Raw genomic sequence first — 20,414 nt, 5'->3', positions numbered from 1 at the left:
GAGCCCTGCAGTGAAGCACAGTCCCTGGCCTGCCATGTCTTGGTGGTCATGAAGATGGACCCAAGTTCCCTGACTACTTAATCCATCGGGGCTACTCAGGAGCTCTCCTTTGCCTCACTCTTTTAAAATGAGCTGCTTAGCTTTCAGTACTATCTAACGTTCCCTCCCTCCCTCCCTTCCTTTTTCCCTTCTTCCCTTCCTTCCTTCTCTTTCTTGTTATTCCTCTTTGAGAATGTCAGTTCCTTAAGAGCAAGGGCTTCTTTTGTCTTGCCCATCTCCAAATGCCCAGTGCTTAGGATAGTACTTGGCATGTAAAATGAGTTTCATAAATGTTTGCAGAATTGATGGGCTAAAGTCTTTCCTGTGCTAAATACAATCATGTTTGTCTAGAGGCAGATGCTCCAGGGACACCTCTAGCTCTGAATTTTTGTGACCTAGAAATAAAAGATTTATGGAAAGATACTCCTGGCACAGACAGTTTATTCAGCCTTAACTGACTATATCCCTTGGAGCAGACATAATGTCAGGGGACTTGGAGTTCAGAAATGATGAGCCAGACTTGGCCCTGGCCTCACAGAGTAAGACAAAGGAGTGATTAAGTCCATGGGCTGGGGGCCATTCACGCGCTCATTCAACAACCGTTAGTATCCCCATGATATTCCAGACTGTGTGGAGGTGAGGGGCAAGCAGGAGTGAGGAGGAAAGATATTGTCTGTGGTCTCCTGAGGCTTCTACTAGATTTTTGACAGACTTAAGAGTCACATCCCAGCTTTGCCACTTACTAGTTGCATGACTTTAGGCAAGTTCTGATATTTTTTTCTCATCAGGTGGAGAAAATAGTGGCCTTATAAGGTAATTGTAAGAATGGAAGGGCTCTTTGTATCGGATGTTGCAGTCTAGACTCCAGAGGCATGAAAGAACAACAGGTGTTTGAGGGCTTATGAGTTGTCTGCTGTAAGTGAGGGCAGGGTAAATATTGGAGGAAGAGGAGAGAATGGGCAGGGAATGGGAACTAAATTTTGGAAAGGAAGTTTGAGGCCAGACTGTGGAAGAGAGAGTCCTGAAGCTCTTTCTTAAAAGAATATTTTTAAAAATTTAGAATCCATAACTTTAACAAAAACAAGAACATCAATTCCCCTCCTTTAGTGGGGGGAAAAAATCCCCAAAAAACTTTTCAGCCATTATAGTATCTAAAGATGATTGTCTCCCTACTCTGTCTTACCTGCTGGGGACCCAGTATTTATTGCTAAAGAATGAAAATGAAAGATTTTACTCCTTGTGTTTAATCCACATTTGTCTTGAGGAAACCTCATAGGTAGTTGCCCATAATTTATTATTGCATCTGTCTTCCATGTGCAGTTTAGACCTGATTTACATTTTATATTAGCACTACCAGCCTTAGCTTAGAGTGATGCAAGCGGGGGTGGGGAATTGGCCCTTGAGTGGCACATTCGTGAAGAGACAGGCAGGAAAGAGAGACAGTTGTGAGCAAGGTTGGAACTGTGAATTGCTCAGCTTATTTGGATGCATGTGGAAAATTGTATTTCGAAATGATTGAACATTGTGGGACACAAAAACCAGAGGACCAAGAATACACAAGATTTAAATGATACGGCACTCACTGAAACCTACGGTGGGAGATGCAAGCATTCTCCTCTCAGCTTGAGGGGGTTTCTAATGGCTTAGAAGGTGCTCCAAGAAACCTCAGCTCCAATCAGCGCTAACTCTGTCACGATGGCTTCAATGTTAACAGTTAAGGACTGGAATTTAATAACCTTGGGAACCATCCCAAGAAAGCAGAAATGAATCTGCCCTAATTGGAGAAAGAAAGGATTTAGAAATGAATAGTCTCCGATTACCCCTTTTGAAATCTGGAGCCAAGAGTTTCTGAAAACAGTGGGAAGGATGAAAGTAATAACAGCTTTAATGTTGATAGTTATACCTGGAGAGCCGCAAATGCTTCGTAGCTCATTTATAAGCCTCACCCAACGCTTGACACATCGAAAGCTCTCAGAAAAGCTTGGATTTTGCAGGTTTAGTTCTCTAAGAAACCTTGGGGCCTTTCACCAGGGGACTGTGATAGAGCCCTGGGACAGATGGCGTTGGGCGAGGAGGGGGTCTGTTCTAGGGGGCATGGGATAGACCAGCTTTACCTGGACCTGCTTTCTGGTCTTTGCAAGAATGAACAATTTGCTGATGAAGGCTCTTTGTATGTACTTACACTGCTACTGATTTTTCATCTTAGATGTCACTACCCTGGAGAGCTCTCTGCTTCATCCTAGGACCCTTTAAACTCGGTAAACCCTTTAAACACTTCTCAAACTTTTCTACTAAAACACCCCTAAGGGCAAGTGGGAGCAAATACCTACTCTGAGGTTTAGGGGGCAGAATCCACTGTGAGCCCATACATTTTTGAAGCCTGTTTGATCCAAGTTTATGTGAATTTTGCATCTTATTCCATAGTAGACCAGTGACTGACTTAATAATAAAAAATGTTTAAAATTATCTACCATCTGGTAACATAGATGTTGCAGGCAGAGTCACTGTGAATGTGCATCCTCCTTGGCCCACCACAGTCTGAGAAGCAAGGACTAGATTAGATTGTGGAAAACAGGGAAAGGAGACCAGGCTGTGATAGATACATATGGTGTGTGACTGCCTGTTTCCCCACCTTCCACTGATTTTTAGACTTGTCGGGGGTGTTACTTAACTAGAGCTCTGCACCGAGGTTCTGCCCCTCAGAATGATGCCACACTATGCAAGGCTCTGAGAGGTCACTTGAGCATCTTGATCTCCAAGCTGAGGCAGGCTTTCCCTGCAGACTTTACTGTTCTGGTTTCAGTTAACACCTGTTCCTGCCAGCCTCTCTACGGCAAGGCAGAAACAGACCAGGTGGACATCCTCTAGCTGAGGATTGGAAAGCACCACCTTTGTCCACCAAACCTGCCTGGATGAACCTTGCTGCCCATTTATCCCCAGCATACCACATGTTACCAACCTTCCTGGACTCAAGCCCTTGGCTGCTGGGATCAACAGTGTCTGCCAGATTCTCTCCCCTTAATTATTCCCTCTTTTTCTAGCCTTTTACCAGTGGCTCTTGAATGTAGGCCCTTAGGATACCTTAACACTCAAACTCCTTGACTCTCCAGTAGAGACTTTTCAAAGCCCAAAGACCTTCTCTTGAAAAAGAGAAAAAAAAAAAAAAAAAAAAAAAGAGTATGACCATGTAGGTTGTACTGTTGGTGAACATAATTTAGGGGAAGGAAAGGTTTTTATTCTTCATTTCTAGACCTTACAATCTCTGAGATGAGACAAAGCAGAGCACAGCCCTACTAGAGATGTATGAATGCCTTAGTTGTCATACTCTGGCTTCAGCAGTGGTGAAGATCTGGTTAATCAGCAAAAGTGTTCTGGGTAAACTGGGCCCTGAGCTTGATGTTCAAAAAGAAATTTTAATGTTTTTTCCTGTGGAGATGAGTCTAATATTTGGGATTGGAAAGACTGAACAGCATCATAGCTCCAGGATCTTGAGTCTCTGAAATACCTGGGGTCACTTGCCCTTGGTGTACATCCCCTTTCTTTATCTGAAGAGCTGGTGGCGAGGATGAAAACATACACCATATTCCAGGCCCTGTGCTCAGCACCTTTCTGTGATATCTTGTCAGATCCTCATGATACCCCAATGAGGTAGATTTGTTGGTCTGCAACTGAATCCTAAAGAGGTGAGTGACCCGTCAAAATCACATCAGCAGGAAGTAGCCAGCTGTGTCTCTCCTCTCAAACCCACACCTCTCTGATCCAAACCCTTGGGCAATCTTCTAGGTGCACTAATTTTTATTTTTTTGGAAATTAGTGCAGTTTCTGAATTTCCACATTCCTACTACGGCTGCAGAATAATGGCAGAATCATGCTCATTAGCACCAAAGGAGTTAGTTCTCTGAGGAAAGCTATGTGTTTTATAGGAATTTTAATTGCATTGAAGTGAGGAGCAGGTACAAAAGATAGACTTTATGAGCTATAGCACTCTTTTAAGTATGCCTTTTTCCTGGAAATATTTGATTTTTATTGTGCTTTTTGTATCCTCTTATTTTCTTAGGTTATGGAACTGGTCTTAAGTAATTCTGTTCATAAATGTCTTATGAATAATTTCTGTCAATTACAATGAAATAGAACCCAAGTGCTTCAACTATTACAACATTGTAATAAATTCTGGCCATTTTGATGGATGAGAACATTAAGACTTCTCTGTGCATGGTGTCTTGTCCCTCTACTGAGAGTTGTGACTATTCTCAGGTCTCGTTGATCATGCTGCCTGGTCCTGTCCCTTGTCACCGCCAGCCATCCTGCGTTTCCCCAGTGACATGGACCATATAGATGTTTCACAAAACCCACTCACAGAAGGAATGATGAGGTTCACTTGTTCCATGTTGTTTCTTATGTCAGAGAGAGAGAGTGTTAAGTTCACTGGACATCAGCATTGCCTTGGAAAGAAACTTTGACTTTTGTATTCATTATAAAAATCATATAAGTTTATTTACACATCCAAGCAGTTGGCTTTGACTTCAGTTGGTACAATGTTTTCTTCACAGTGAGAAGTCCTCTTAGGGATCCTATGGGTGACATGATTCTTGGGGGAGGTGGACATGCTGCTGCTTGGCACTGTAGTCATGACTTTTACCCCCGTCATAAGCTGTTTTTGTGAGTGGTGTAGTGGCTCCAAGTATCATCTCTGGTGTGAGACTCACCTAGATTGAAATCCAGACTTAGCAACTGTGTGACCACAGACAAGTTACTTAACATCTCTGTGGCAATTTACTTATTAGTAAATTCATATTAAACTGATCTGTATATCAGTTACCTCAATGGTGAATTAGAATAATGGTACATTATTTTACAGGTCGGTGGATGTTACTGTCTCTGTCAGCCCCCTGACGAGGTGATGCTTCATGTAATAAAATGCTCTTTTCTTCCCTTTTTTCCACTTAATTCTTCTCCTCTCCTCTCCTTTTTCTTCCTCTCCTCCATCCCAATTTTGAAGGGAAATCAGTTTCTTGGTGAAAACGCAGAGTGAGCGTCCTTGCTTTCACCATCCCAGAGCAGCTGGGGGAACGGGAGAAGGTGTGGGATGAGAGCTTTGAGAAAGAGCATTGACTGGCCAGGCTAATAACATTTTGTGGCCTGTGATATGGTGGCGCCTACTGTCACAGCTGCCCTAGTAGACCCGTCTGAACACGTTCGTTTCTAATGATCAGGATGTGTAAATTAGCCATGTGGGACCTATCGGTGGTTGCTTATAATGTCTCGCTTTGCACATGAGCAGGGGATTAAAGCTCTTCCCTGCCGCTGCTATTACTTCTAGCCCAGCTTAGGGCATCCTTAACTCTTGCATCTCAGAGGCAGGAGTGTCATACTCTCACAAGGCTGGACACTTGCTCTTGCCTCCAGCGATGGTCATGACTTGTCATTGTCTCCCTGCTGTAGAGATTCTCCAGGGAGCAGGAGACTCTGCCTTTTGTGGGTAATGTTTCTAGACTACTCAGTGACAGGCTGCAGTGGTGGTGACCCGCAGCCATAGGGCATCTGAATTGATTCACAGCTTGTTGCAGGGATGGCCCCAGGAGATAGGGGACATTCAGGAGGATGTCCTCTGTGTGAATGGGTGGAGGTTGGGGCTGGCTCTTCTTTTCAAGGGAAGCACGATAGGAAAGGGAAAGGACATCTCCTTTGATGTAGACAGACCTGGTTTTGAGTACTGGCTTTGCCATTTATTAGCCGTGTATTGTCAGAAAGTTACTTATCTTTTTCAAATCAGTTTTCTCATCTTCACCTTCCTTTTTCACTTAATGCACCATGAGCATCTACCTATGTTAATACATATAAACCTACTTCTTCCTTTATAGTAGGTGGACAGTATCTCATAAATGGACGTCTTGTAGTTAAGGTAACCATTTCCCTGTAGATGGTGTGATGGAATGAATGCTTGTGTTGAAGCCATAATCCTCACTATGGCTGTTTCTGGAGATGGAGCCTTTAAGGAAGTAATTAAGGTTAAATGAGGTCTTAAGGGTGGGACCCTGATACAGTAGGATAGGTATCATTATAAGAAGAGGTGTCAGAGAGCTTAGTCACTCTGAGTATACCTAGAGAAACCCATGTGAAGACACAGAAGGTGGTCGTCTGCAAGCCAGGAAGAGAGCACTCACCAGAAACTGACCATATTGGCACCCTGATCTCAGCCTTCCAGCCTCCAGAACTGTGAGAAGATAGGTTTCTGTTATTCAAGCCACTCAATCTCTGGTATTTTGTGGCAGTCTGAGCAGATGGATATAGATGGACCCTCAAGTTGTTTATAATTTCCCCTTATTGTAGATCGTTAAGATACATGTTTTTGCTTAACACATTCACCTGCTAGGTCATTGGATGTTTCTTTTTTCCGTTCTTTCCATTTATTATTAAAATTTTCATATATATAAAAAAGTTGAGGGAACGATATAATAAATACCTATTTACCTATGTTTAATGGTTATTATCATTTAAGGACATGGTTGAAAAACTGCCCTCCAAAAGGGCTCTTCATAGTTTATACCACCCCTTGCAAACACACACACACACACACACACACACACACACACGCACACACACACACACACACACACACACACACACACAAATATAAGAGAGAGGATGCTTTTAGTTTTAACAGAAAGAAATGAGTCTTCAGACCCTTGGTTTGAAGGGGGAAGAAAAGGTCCCTTCCCAGGAGGGTATTTTTGGTCAGGTGCATCTTTTTATCCCTTTGTCCTTGTCTGTCCTATGTCCCCACCCACTCCCATCTCCCAGTCCTTGGACACACACATTCAGCCTTCTATATCACTCACCTATCTGTCCTATTTAGACGCATGGCCAATAGGCCCCTTTGTTTGGCCTCAGAGAACATGGCCAACCCCTTGATTTGAAAGCTGAGATCAGTGATGGAAGATTTCCAAGCTGCCATTCTTCTATGGTTCCAGCAAAATCCTTTGGGTGGAATCTTCTGGTTTGTGTTCTGTGAGGCTCTGTCATCAGCTAGTAAACAAGCCCCTCTGGAGGGGATGGGGGGAAGCAAGATGCATGCACGGGTTACCATGGGGACAAACGAACCGTCATAAATGTTTGGGATCTTAGCTTGACAAGGTTTTAGCAGTTTGGAGTAATTTCTTTGTCAGTCTTCCATTAAGTCACTCCTAATGAATCACTGGGAGCGTTTTTGCTCTTCAGATGAACCTCACATGAGCACGATTCGGGCAGAGAGCAACGTTAAAAGGAAGAAGGAGACAACAAACAGTCATTAATTTGTCAACTCTTTGAAAATTGAGTGACCTTTTGTCAGAGGAAGTTTCCACAAGTCACAGGAGTGGACCACAAGTTCACATGGTGTTTTTGGATTAAATCTTTGCATCTTGGTCTCACCAGGTAGCTTAATATCCCCAGGAAAAGGGGTCATGGAGGTTCCTCAAAGGAGGAAAGGGGGCACTAAGAGTTGACTACTGGGCCCTCCACTCAACACCCCATCTCATTTGGAGGGTACGAGTGGTGTAGAGTTTGTCTGTTCTTATCAAAGGACCAGTTTCCATGTAAAATGTGTGTAAAGGGTTCTCTCTTCCTACCCCCTCTCCACCAACTTCAGCATGGGAGGGTGTGCCATATTTGACGGTCACTGTGGAACTTGGTGGCCACGCCCCCCTCCCCGGAGTCCTCATTGTGGTTTCAAGGCCCCCCATGATGATGCTGCCACTCTCTGTAGTCTCTCTCTGTAGTCGTGTCTCACAGCACCCCTGCTGCAGCCTGCTGCCGGCCTGATGAAATGTTGCCATTCCCCAGACTTGCCACAATTTCTCTTACATCTAGAATGGGAGCTTCTTTTTACCCAGAATGTTCTTCCTCATCCTATTACCTGGGTTAAACCCACTTTTCCATAGATAGCAGTCTGTCCAGGAGGTCTCACCTAACCCACTGAAAGGCTGGATGAGGTACCTCCCCCATCTCCCATAACATACAGACCTTACCCTCATATTGCGTGTCTCCTCTGTTGAGCTGTGAGCTTCTGGAGGGCAGGAATGACATCTCGTTCACTCTAGAAGTCCCAGCCTCCAGCCTGAAAAAATGGGCCTGCACAGAACTGATGCTCTGCAAATATTAATGGAATAAACCCAAGCATATGCCACACCCCCAGGTGACTCTCAGGGACCACAAAATGGAACATTCTCTCATCTTAGCATCTCTGAGGTGGTACCCTGCTCTGCTGTTCCAGGTATTATGACTGTTTGACAGTGAGCTTGTAGGATGTGCCCAAAGACAGCAAAAAGTCTTGATTCAGAATTTTCAAATCAACGTAGCTAATTAAAAATTAACTCATACTGAAAAACAAGTTCAGAAACAATTACGATAATTAAAATATCAGTACCTTAATTGAGACCAAGCAGTGAGCTTAAAAAATAAAATTACTTTCAAAAAAAGCTTACATGAAGCCTGTAATTAACTGGCTTTTGAATTTGATGTTTTTCAGCTTGACAAAGTTCTGTTTAAATTAATTCATTCTTGGTTTTTTTTTCCCTTTGAAAAACGTTTTTGTAAAAATTATTGAAAAACTTAATTGGACATGTATCCTGTGCCAGTTGACACTTGATTGGTTTTTGTATGTGGGCAGGAAAGATGAAATTAACCTCCCGTGGGTATCTGCTCTGTGTTAGGCATAGTCTCTTGTTTTTTTTTTTGTTTGTTTTTATTTTGCGGTACGCGGACCTCTCACTGTTGTGGCCTCTCCCGTTGCGGAGCACACGCTCCGGACGCGCAGGCTCAGCGGCCATGGCTCACGGGCCCAGCCGCTCTGCGGCATGTGGGATCTTCCCGGACTGGGGCACGAACCCGTGTCCCCTGCATCGGCAGGCGGACTCTCAACCACTGCGCCACCAGGGAAGCCCTAGTCTCTTGTCTGAGTCCACATGAGTCCTGCAGGTATTATGGTAGAAGAGGTAGAGGGGACGCAGGGCTTCGGCATCTTGTGGGGAGTGATGCGTCCTATCATCAAGCATGCGCTGGGGAAGAGAGGAACTTGGAGCGCAGTTTCCAGAAATCATTAGCACCTTGACAAGGAAGCTTCTACCCCTGGTAAGGGTTATCATGAACTCTCAGCCCTCTCTCCCTACCTCCTCACCTGCACAATTTCCCTGCACCTTATTAAAGGGCTTCTCAAATGCCACTTATTATTCTGATCTCCTATCATTTCCTCTAGAAAGTGGAGCCGCACAGCCCTGCCCAGTACAGGTGTGGGTGCCTTTCAGTCACCACGAGCCTCGGGGCTGCTGGGAGAAGTGTATTTGAGAGGCGGTATTTACATGGAAGTGGCACGCTCCTTTACCATCCTCATCCCCTTTCAATTCCAGTACTGCTGTTTTTCAAAAACAAGATGCATCCTGGTGATTAAATAAACGCTGACAGCTTGATTTGTTACTGTTTTGTTGTGCTGTGAAGTTCATTTACTCTAAATAATTCCCGTGCATGTTTGAAGTATTCAGACCCTGGTAATTAATTTTTAGGAGACTTGATTTCTATATGCAAATCGTTAAGTAAATTTGTGTATAAAGTTAAATAGCTGATGATTTTTATTTATTAGTATTTCTGGTTGGAGTTTTTTTTTGTTTTTTTAAGAAACGTTAGCCTTAAGAATTGGAGGAGGGTGATCTATAGTATTAGCCTAATGGTAGGGTGACAGATGTAGCAAGGTTGCAGAAAATAAATTGACAGCCACTGGTCAGGTGACTCCTTTGGGGGGGTTGCTGCATTTTAGAGGGGGTGGGCAGAGGGCACAACTGCCCAGGGTTGGTATCCGCACCTTCCGGGGAGCACTGGGGCCGTGTATGGCGCATCGGGGCATCCTGTGTGGCCCAGCCAGCCAGACCCCCTGGCTTCCCTTTACCTTTACTCCTTAAGTGTCAGCCTGCCCTGAAGGCCTCTCAGGATCATGGCACATCTGGGCTCAATACTTGGTGTAAGGTGGGACCCCACATCCACCTTTTAAAGGAGACTCTAGGTGATTTTCATGCTGCTGGTGTATCGTGGTGAGGAGTTTGGGTTCTGGAGTCAACCGACCAGATGTCACATACCGTCCGCCCCTCTCATCTTCTTTGTACAACGGGCACGGGAATGGCAGCTGCCACCTTGGGTGTTTGCGAGAATTAAGTGCGGTAATCCAGTTAGAGGGCTTCGTTCACTGCCTGCATGTCAAAAGCACTGGACACGTGTGAGCTATTGTTCTGGTTATTTTGGAGGCTTATTGCTCACTCTGCGAACAAAATCCAGGCACACAACAAATAACAAACACCTATGAGGTGCTTCACGTGTTTCAGGTCTGTTCTCAGCACTTACAATGATGAATTCATTTCATCCTCTTGATAACCAAAAGTGATAGTAGGGACTGCTATTATCCCATTTCACAGAAGAGAAAATTGAGGTATAGAAGGTCAGGAAGCAGTGAAGGCAGAATTCACCTTGATCACTGGGCTCCTCCCTGCTGTGCTCAGCTGACTTACTCTCCTTGAGATTGCACTGCCCCTTGAGGCCATCTGGATCCCAGTGTGGACATTGCATGTCTGTGAAGTTGGCTGCAAAAGCAAGAAGCAGCTCAAAGTTGGCAATAAATCTTGTCATTTGGTCCTGCAGATTTTGAGACCCTAGGCCAGCCTGGTGTTTGCCATCTCTGAGATCTACTCCAGTGAAAATCCCAAGCGTTCTACAGCGCTTGACACCTGTCAGGAAATGCCTCACTTGGTACCTGTGGCCCAGGCTGCCAGGGATGTCTTCATCCTGTGGTGGCCAGAAGTGTGAGAAGGGGCAGTGAAGGGCCAGCATGGTCATCCTCAGCAGCCATCTGATCGTCATTCATTGTTAGCTCGGTGCTGCTTGAGTCCTGGAAAGCAAGTCACAGCTGGCTGGACTGCTGCCCTGGGGTGAAGGTGGAGGGCAAAGCACAAGGAGAAGGCCACTGGCCTGAGACGCACCAGCCTCCTGGCTTCTCGTGAGGACGTCTCAGGAGGAAAGAGAGCTCCACCTGGGACCAGGAAGTTCCCGCTGCAAGCTTCTGAAAGGCCCAGCCCCGGAGGGCTCTGAGGGCAGACACGGGCCCCCAGCCACTCACTTCCCAGAGGCGAAGCCCTTAGCTTAGGAGCTCGGAGTGAGCACCCTGTCCCTGGGGCTTTAGCCTGTCTCTCTTGCAGCCCATCTCCTGCTGCTAAGCCCCAGGCAGCCAGGCACATCCGCTGGGGAGTAGGCGCTGCCAGGTGACTCCCCTGGGACCATGGCCTGGGTCTCGTTGCTCACCTGACCGGCCTGAGAATACACCCTGGTTTCTGTTTGCGGAGGCTGAAGCTGCTTCAGTGGAGGGAGCCGCCCTGAGCGGTTCAAGCCCCAGAAAGAAATACCTTCGGGTATAGTGTGTTCAGGTCCCTTGAGGAATTCCCAGCAGCCGTGGGAAGAAAATGGCATTGCGATTCTGGGCCTGGGTGGTTTGACGGGAATCCTGACTTCCTCTAAGTGCAGGGGGATCGTGATTGCCGGGGGGCCCAGGGTCTGATGGGAGTCCTCCCATTTCTTGTAGCAGTTGTGCTGTCCCTGCTTGGGACGCCGATTCGTTTAACTGAATGTTTGTGTGGGGAGCGTGACCTCGCCTGGCTGTGGAGAGCAGTTACGACAGGCTGACCACCTGATCGGCTTTAGGACGCAGAGCTGGGAGATGGCACCGTTGTTTTTGTTTTGCAGAGGATTTCCTGTGGCCTCTTGTCTGCCCTGATGAGCGTGTACACCTCAGCCTGTGGAGTGTTGCTTAGCCAGGGGCCCGCTGCCCTGCCTGTTCTAGGAAATGCTGCAGGGTGTGATCTGCTGGCTTTGGAGACCCTTCTCCAGTGACTCCCCCGCCCTCATTATTTCCACCCACAAAGCCCACTTTCTAGTCAGACTAAATATCTTAGGATTGCCCAGCCACGCCTGTCTACCTTGGAGTGTGCTGGCCGCCCTGCCTAGGTTGCCTGTTCTAGCTTTGCTTTCTAAAATCCTGCCCATCCCTTAAGATCCAATTCACATATTAATGCTTCATTAATCCTTGCCCCAGAAATTGATCTCTCTTTTTCTCTCAACCTCTGTTATCATGTTATATGCCTGTCATGGCCCTTATCTGATTCTCCCTTGCACAATAAATATTTGTGTGTCAGCCTTTCCCCCCCCACCCCGCCCGTTTATGTCATAAGTTTGTGTGGCTCAAAACTGTCTTGTTCATCCTGAAGTTCTTCACAAAACTTAAAATGGCTTCTTTGTGCTCACAGTCCGTGTGGATGGAACTGAAGCCAAAAAACTCCGTCCTCTGGGACTTTCTGTTGTAGGAAATAAGTAAAATTGGGCACAAAGTCATAAAAAGCAATAGCAGACAAATACGCGAAGAGGGAAATGTGGCTTTTGGTCCGCTGAGCACACAAGATCCTAAAGGAGTTTTAAAAGTAGTTCCTGGCCAAGATGAAGACACTGAAACTCCCCAAAGCACAAAAGAATCACTCTCCTGATGTTGAAGAAAACCACGTGGAATAGACACAGAATTCCACCCCCCCACCCCGTATGGGTTTTCATTCCCATCCCCGCCAGCCTAAGTAAACAGTGCAGGGTGCAAACACATGGTCTGTTTATTTCCCTCTTGTTTATTTGAGTAGAAATAGAAATTGGATTTCCCTGGAGGTCCTAACTCCTCTTTTCATGTTCTTTTTGCCTCAGCTCTGGACCCATCCAAAGACCCCTGCCTAAAGGTGAAATGCAGCCCTCACAAGGTGTGTGTGACCCAGGACTACCAGACTGCCCTGTGTGTCAGCCGTAAGCACCTGCTCCCCAGGTAAGCCACAGGCTGTGAGGTCCTCTCCAGCCAGCAGATCCGGGGTACCTGATCTCTGGGGGACAAGGGAGAGAGGGGGAGCAGGTGTTTGTATCTGTGTCTCATATGGTACGTGGTGTAAGAACTCTTGCTGTGGTATGAATCTCAGTTCTCAAACGCATATTTGCAAAGAGAGTTAATATCTTAGTTTCCTTTGAATCAACTTTATTTGACTCTGAGTCCTCATCTGAGCAGATGAACAGAAAATCCCTTCCTGGTGATTATGGTGGCCCTTCCTCCTCCTGGGGTGACCTCAGGATCCAGGAAGCTTCTAGCTAAGAAAACAGGGGCTGTACCTTTAGTCTTCTGGTTGCCACTGACATCCTCCCTACGATAATCCTTGGAGGTTCCTTGAGGTTGGCGGGGCTGGGGGTTGTCTGCTTCCATGCTCCATGGGGCGTGGGTGTGTTTGCCAGGCCGAGAGTACTGGTGTGGGGTTCTGCTGCCTCAAGACCACTAGGCCACCATTCCTTCTGAGAGTGTGTCTTTCTATTTCTCCAGCCCAGGGGAAGTCTCTCCCCTCCTCTTCAGGGTTGTTAAAGCCTTTGTCCCTTACTCCCCACCCATTCCCAGCATTCAGTGGGCTTAGGCTTTTACAGATGACAGAAGGAGCCTTTGAATTCAGGCTACATCTGCCTTCAGTCCTGCAGAAATACGTAAAGCAAGAACACACACACACACACACACACACACACACAGCCCCCCAATAGGCTTGCTTTTTTCTTTTTTTTTTTTAACATCTTTATTGGAGTATAATTGCTTTACAATGGTGTGTTGGTTTCTGCTTTATAACAAAGTGAATCAGTTATACATATACATATATCCTCATATCTCTTCCCTCTTTCGTCTCCCTCCCACCCTCCCTATCCCACCCCTCTAGGTGGTCACAAAGCCCCGAGCTGATCTCCCTGTGCTATGGGGCTGCTTCCCACTAGCTATCTATTTTACATTTGGTAGTATATATGAGTCCATGCCACTCTCTCACTTCATCCCAGCTTACCCTTCCCCGTCCCCGTGTCCTCAAGTCTATTCTCTACGTCTGTGTCTTTGTCCTGTCCTGCCCCTAGGTTCTTCAGAACCATTTTTTTTTTTTTGATTCCATATATATGTGTTAGCATATGGTACTTGTTTTTCTCTTTCTGGCTTACTTCACTCTGTATGACAGACTCTAGGTCCATCCACCTCACTACAAATAACTCAATTTCATTTCTTCTTATGGCTGAGTAATATTCCATTGTATATATGTGCCACATCTTCTTTATGCAATCATTAGTCGATGGACATTTAGGTTGCTGCCGTGTCCTGACTATTGTAAATAATGCTGCAATGAACATTGTGGTACATGACTCTTTTTGAATTATGGTTTTCTAAGGGTATATACCCAGTAGTGGGATTGCTGGGTCGTATGGTAGTTCTATTTTTAGTTTTTTAAGGAACCTTCATACTGTTCTCCATAGTGGCTGTATCAATTTACATTCCCACCAACAGTGCAAGAGGGTTCCCTTTTCTCCACACCCTCTCCAGCATTTATTGTTTGTAGATTTTTTGATGGCCATTCTGACTGCTGTGAGGTGATACCTCATTGTAGTTTTGATTTGCATTTCTCTAATGATTAGTGATGTTGAGCATCCTTTCATGTGTTTTCAGGCAATCTGTATATCTTCTTTGGAAAAATGTCTATTTAGGTCTTCTGCCCATTTTTGGATTGGGCTGTTTGTTTTTTTGATATTGAGCTACATGAGCTGCGTGTAAATTTTGGTGATTAATACTCTGTTGCTTCATTTGCAAATATTTTCTCCTATTCTGAGCATTGTCTTTTCCTCTTGTTTATGGTTTCCTTTGCTGTGTGAAAGCTTTTACATTTCATTAGGTCCCATTTGTTTATTTTTGTTTTTATTTCCATTACTCTGAAGAGGTGGGTCAAAAAGGATCTTGCTGTGATTTATGTCATAGAATGTCTGCCTGTGTTTTCCTCTAAGAGTTCTATAGTGTCTGGCCTTATATTTAGGTCTTTAATCCATTTTGAGTTTATTTTCGTGTATGGTGTTAGGGAGTGTTCTAATTTCATTCTTTTACATGTAGCTGTCCAGTTCCGCCAGCACCACTTATTGAAGAGGCTGTCTTTTCTCCATTGTATATTCTTGCCTCCTTTATCAAAAATAAGGTGACCATACACGCATGGGTTTATCTCTGGGCTTTCTATCCTGTCCCACTGATCCATATTTCTGTTTTCATGCCAGTACCATACTGTCTTGATTACTGTAGCTTTGTAGTATAGTCTGAAGTCAGGAAGCCTGATTCCTCTAGCTCTGTTTTTCGTTCTCAAGATTGCTTTGGCTATTCGAGGTCTTTTGTGTTCTCATACAAATTGTGCAATTTTTTGTTCTAGTTCTGTGAAAAATGCCATTGGTAGTTTGATAGGGATTGCATTGCATCTGTAGATTGCTTTGGGTAGTAGAGTCATTTTCACAATGTTGATTCTTCCAATCCAAGAACATGGTATATCTCTCATTCTGTTTGTATCATATTTAATTACTTTCATCAGTGTCTTATAGTTTTCTGCATACAGGTCTTTTGTCTCCTTAGGTAGGTTTATTCCTAGGTATTTTATTCATTTTGTTGCAGTGGTAAATGGGAGTTTTTCCTTAATTTCTCTTTCAGAGTTTTCATCATTAGTGTATAGGAATGCAAGAGATTTCTGTGCATTAATTTTGTATCCTGCTACTTTACCAAATTCATTGATTAACTCTAGTAGTTTTCTGGTAGCATCTTTAGGATTCTCTATGTATAGTATCATGTCATCTGCAAACAGTGACAGCTTTACTTCTTCTTTTCCAATTTGGATTCCTTTTATTCCCTTTTCTTCTCTGATTGCTATGGCTAAAACTTCCAAAACTATGTTGAATAATAGTGGTGAGAGTGGGCAACCTTGTCTTGTTCCTGATCTTAGTGGAAATGGTTTCAGTTTTTCATCATTGAGAATGATGTTGGCTGTGGGTTTGTCATATATGGCCTTTATTATGTTGAGGTAAGCTCCCTCTCTGCCTACTTTCTGGAGGGTTTTTATCATAAATGGGTGTTGAATTTTGTTGAAAGCTTTTTCTGCATCTGTTGAGATGATCATGTGGTTTTCATCCTTCAATTTGTTAATATGGTGTATCACATTGATTGATTTGCATATATTGAAGACTCCTTGAATTCCTCGGATAAACCCCACTCAAGCATGGTGTATGATCCGTTTAATGTGCTGTTGGATTCTGTTTGCTAGTGTTTTGTTGAGGATTTTTGCATCTATGTTCATCAGTGATATTTAACTGTAGTTTTCTTTCTTTGTGACATCTTTGTCTGGTTTTGGTATCAGGGTGATCGTGGCCTCATAGAATGAGTTTGGGAGTGTTCCTCCCTCTGCAATTTTTTGGAAGAGTTTGAGAAGGGTAGGTGTTAGCTCTTCTCTAAATGTTTGATAGAATTCTCCTGTGAAGCCATCTGGTCCTGGGCTTTTGTGTGTTGGAAGATTTTTAATTACAGTCTCAATTTCAGTGCTTGAGATTGGTCTGTTCATATTTTCTATTTCTTCCTGGTTCAGTCTCAGAAGGTTGTGCTTTCCTAAGAATGTGTCCATTTCTTCCAGGTTGTCCATTTTATTGGCATATAGTTGCTTGTAGGAATCTCTCATGATCCTTTGTATTTCTGCAGTGTCAGTTGTTAATTCTCCTTTTTCATTTCTAATTCTGTTGATTTGAGTCTTCTCCCTTTTTTTCTTGGTGAGTCTGGCTAATGGTTTATCAATTTTGTTTACCTTCTCAAAGAACCACTTTTAGTTTTATTGATCTTTGCTGTTGTTTCCTTCATTTCTTTTTCATTTATTTCTGATCTGATCTTTATGATATCTTTCCTTCTGCTAACTTTGTGGGGTTTTTTTGTTCTTCTTTCTCTAATTGCTTTAGGTGTAAGGTTAGGTTGTTTATTTGAGATGTTTCTTGTTTTTTGTCGTAGGATTGTACTGGTATAAACTTCCCTCTTAGAACTGCTTTTGCTGCATCCCATAGGTTTTGGGTTGTCGTGTTTTCATTGTCATTTGTTTCTAGGTATTTTTTGATTTCCTCTTTGATTTCTTCAGTGCTCTCCTAGTTATTTAGTAGTGTATTGTTTAGCCTCCATGTGTTTGTATTTTCCACAGACTTTTTCCTGTAATTGATATCCAGTCTCATAGCGTTGTGGTCAGAAAAGATACTTGATACGTTTTCAATTTTCTTAAATTTGCCAAGGCTTGATTTGTGACCCAAGATATGATCTATCCTGGAGAATGTTCCATGAGCACTTGAGAAGAAAGTGTATTCTGTTGTTTGGGTATGGAATGTCCTATAAATATCAATTAAGTCCGTCTTGTTTAATGTATCATTTAAAGCTTGTGTTTCATTATATATTTTCATTTTGGATGATCTGTCCATTGGTGAAAGTGGGGTGTTAAAGTCCCCTACTATGAATATGTTACTGTCGATTTCCCCTTTTATGGCTGTTAGTATTTGCCTTATGTATTGAGGTGCTCCTATGTTGGGTGCATAAAGATTTACAATTGTTGTATCTTCTTCATGGATTGAACCCTTGATCATTATGTAGTGTCCTTCTTTGTCTCTTGTAATAGCCTTTATTTTAAAGTCAATTTTGTCTGATATGAGAATTGCTACTCCAGCTTTCTTTTGATGTCCATTTGCATGGGATATCTTTTTCCCTCCCCTCACTTTTAGTCTGTATGTGTCCCTAGGTCTGAAGTGGGTCTCTTGTACACAGCATAAATATGGGTCTTGTTTCTGTGTCCATTCAGCCAGTCTGTGTCTTTTGGTTGGAGAATTTAATCCAGTTATATTTAAGGTAATTATCGATATGTATGTTCCTATTACCATTTTCTTAATTGTTTTGGGTTTGTTATTCTAGGTCTTTTCCTTCTGTTGTGTTTCCTGCCTAGAGAAGTTCCTTTAGCATTTGTTGTAAAGCTGGTTTGGTGGTGCTGAATTCTCTTAGTTTTGCTTGTCCATAAAGGTTTTCATTTCTCCATTGAAACTGAATGAGATCCTTGCTGGGTAGAGTAATATTGGTTGTAGGTTTTTCCCTTTCATCACTTTAAATATGTTCTACCACTCCCTTCTGGCTCGCAGAGTTTCTGCTGAAAGATCAGCTGTTAAGCTTATGTGGATTCGCTTGTATATTATTTGTTGCTTTTCCCTTGCTGCTTTTAATATTTTTTCTTTGTATTTAATTTTTGATAGTTTGATTAATATGTGTCTTGGCGTGTTTCTCCTTGGATTTATCCTCTACAGGACTCTCTGTGCTTCCTGGACTTGATCGATTATTTCCTTTCCCATATTAGAGAAGTTTTCAACTATAATCTCTTCAAATATTTTCTTAGTCCTTTTCTTTTTCTCTTGTTCTTTTGGGACCCTTATCCATTTGAATGTTGGTGCATTTAATGTTGTCCCAGAGGTCTCTAAGACTGTCCTCAATTCTTTTCATTCTTTTTTCTTTATTTTGCTCTGCAGTAGTTTTTTCCACTATTTTGTCTTCCAGGTCAGTTATCCGTTCTTCTGCCTCAGTTATTCTGCTATTGATTCCTTCTAGAGAATATTTAATGTAATATATTGTGTTGTTCATCATTGTTTGTTTGCTCTTTAGTTCTTTGAGGTCCTTGTTTAACGTTTCTTGTATTTTCTCCATTCTATTTCCAAGATTTTGGATCATCTTTACTATCATTTTTCTGAATTCTTTTTCAGGTAGACTGCCTGTTTCCTCTTCAGTTGTTTGTTCCGGTGGGTTTTTGCCTTGCTCCTTCATCTGCTGTGTGTTCCTCTGTCTTCTCATTTTGCTTAACTTACTGTGTTTGGGGTCTCCTTTTCACAGGCTGCAGGTTCGTAGTTCCCATTGTTTTTGTTGTCTGCCCCCAGTTGCTAAATTTGTTTCAATGGGTTGTGTAGGCTTCCTGGTGGAGGGGACTTGTGCCTCTGTTCTGGTGGATTAGGCTGGATCTTGTGTTTCTGGTGGGCACTACCACATACGGTGGTGTGTTTTGGGGTGTGTGTGACCTTGTTATGATTTTAGGCAGCATCTCTGCTAATGCGTGGGGTTGTGTTCCTGTCTTGCTAGTTGTTTGGCATAGGGTGTCCAGTACTGTAGCTTGCTGGTTGTTGAGTGGAGCTGGGTCTTAGCATTGAGATGGAGATCTCTGGGAGAGCTTTTACCTTTTGATATTATGCTGAGCTGGGAGGTTTCTGGTGGACCAGTGTCCTGAACTCGGCTCTCCCACCTTAAAGGCACAGGCCTGACACCCGGCCGGAGCACCAAGACCCTGTTAGCTGCATGGTTCCCCACCCCTCCTCGAAGCTCCTTTTGGATTTGCTCACGCTTCTTTTTTGGAGAGTCCTGGTCTCTAGGCTTGCTTTAAGAATGGAGTTGGGTGGGGTGGGGGTGGGAGAAAGGTGATTTTAGTGTCATTTTCGCCCTTCTCCCTTTACTACCTGTACGATGGAGAGGTGTTGCGATGGGCATTAGAGTTACGCACACTTAGATCTGGCGACTTTCTCTGCTCTTCACCTGCACTGCACCATAACCTTAGGCAAAGAAAGCAGCCTTTCTGGAACTCAATTCCCACTGAAATCTGCCTCCCTATAACTTGCTCTTTGGTTCCAGTTTGATCCTGGGACCATGCAGAATGGGTGCTGTCCCACCTCTTAGTTCTTTATTTTATTTTATTTTTTAAAAATAAATTTATTTATTTTTGGCTCTGTTGGGTCTTTGTTGCTGCATGCAGGCTTTTCTCTAGTTGCATCGGGTGGGAGCTACTCTTCATTATGGTGCGCGGGCTTCTCATTGTGGCGGCTTCTCTTGTTGTGGAGCACAGGCTCTAGGCGTGTGGGCTTCAGTAGTTGTGGCACGTGGGCTCGGTAGTTGTGGCTCACGGGTTCTAGCGTGCGGTGCAGTAGTTGTGGTGCACAGGCTTAGCTGCTCCACAGCATGTGGGATCTTCCCGGACCAGGGCTTGAACCCGCGTCCCCTGCATTGGCAGGCAGATTCTTAACCACTGCGCCACCAGGGAAGTCCCAACCACCTCTTAGTTCTTGACGTCTGAGCAGTTCTTGCCCGTTTGGCTGCCCCTCTTGGGACACACTTTAATATACCTCAGTCCTGTCCATGGTTTCCACAGAACGTGTGTGGGGAGCTCCCATTCTTGACATTGTTGTCCAGCAGAGAATCAGCACCCGGGGAGTAGCCTGACAGCATGGAACAGAGCCCCTGCCTACTCTGCCCCTGCAAACCTGACACTGCAGCAGCAGACCTAGTCTCTGTGGTCACCTAAACATAGTCAAGCTTTGTCTCCATAAAAATGAGATTCGAGGTATTGTAATGTGCTTTGCTCTTCCCCCAGGCTGGAGTGTTCTCCCTGGAAGCAAAGATAGATCTCACCCCTGAAACCTAG

The 20,414-nt window shown here is 44.0% G+C and overlaps 1 protein-coding gene across 1 annotated transcript in view; it reads left to right on the top strand.

The window, feature by feature from the left end:
* The window catches only part of SPOCK1 (SPARC (osteonectin), cwcv and kazal like domains proteoglycan 1), a gene marked incomplete at both ends in the record, with an annotated part of 555,003 nt that overhangs the window by 373,125 nt on the left and 161,464 nt on the right, over positions 1–20,414 (top strand). Inside the window, one exon of the mRNA XM_082652183.1 lies at positions 12,793–12,907. Within this exon, the coding sequence (XP_082508309.1) occupies positions 12,793–12,907 (115 nt within the window). The remainder of the gene's footprint in view (positions 1–12,792; positions 12,908–20,414) is intronic.

This window comes from Grampus griseus (assembly GCF_964374135.1).
Source record: "Grampus griseus genome assembly, chromosome: 3".
Lineage (NCBI taxonomy): Eukaryota > Metazoa > Chordata > Mammalia > Artiodactyla > Delphinidae > Grampus > Grampus griseus.
This window is presented reverse-complemented; position numbering and strand designations above follow the sequence as displayed.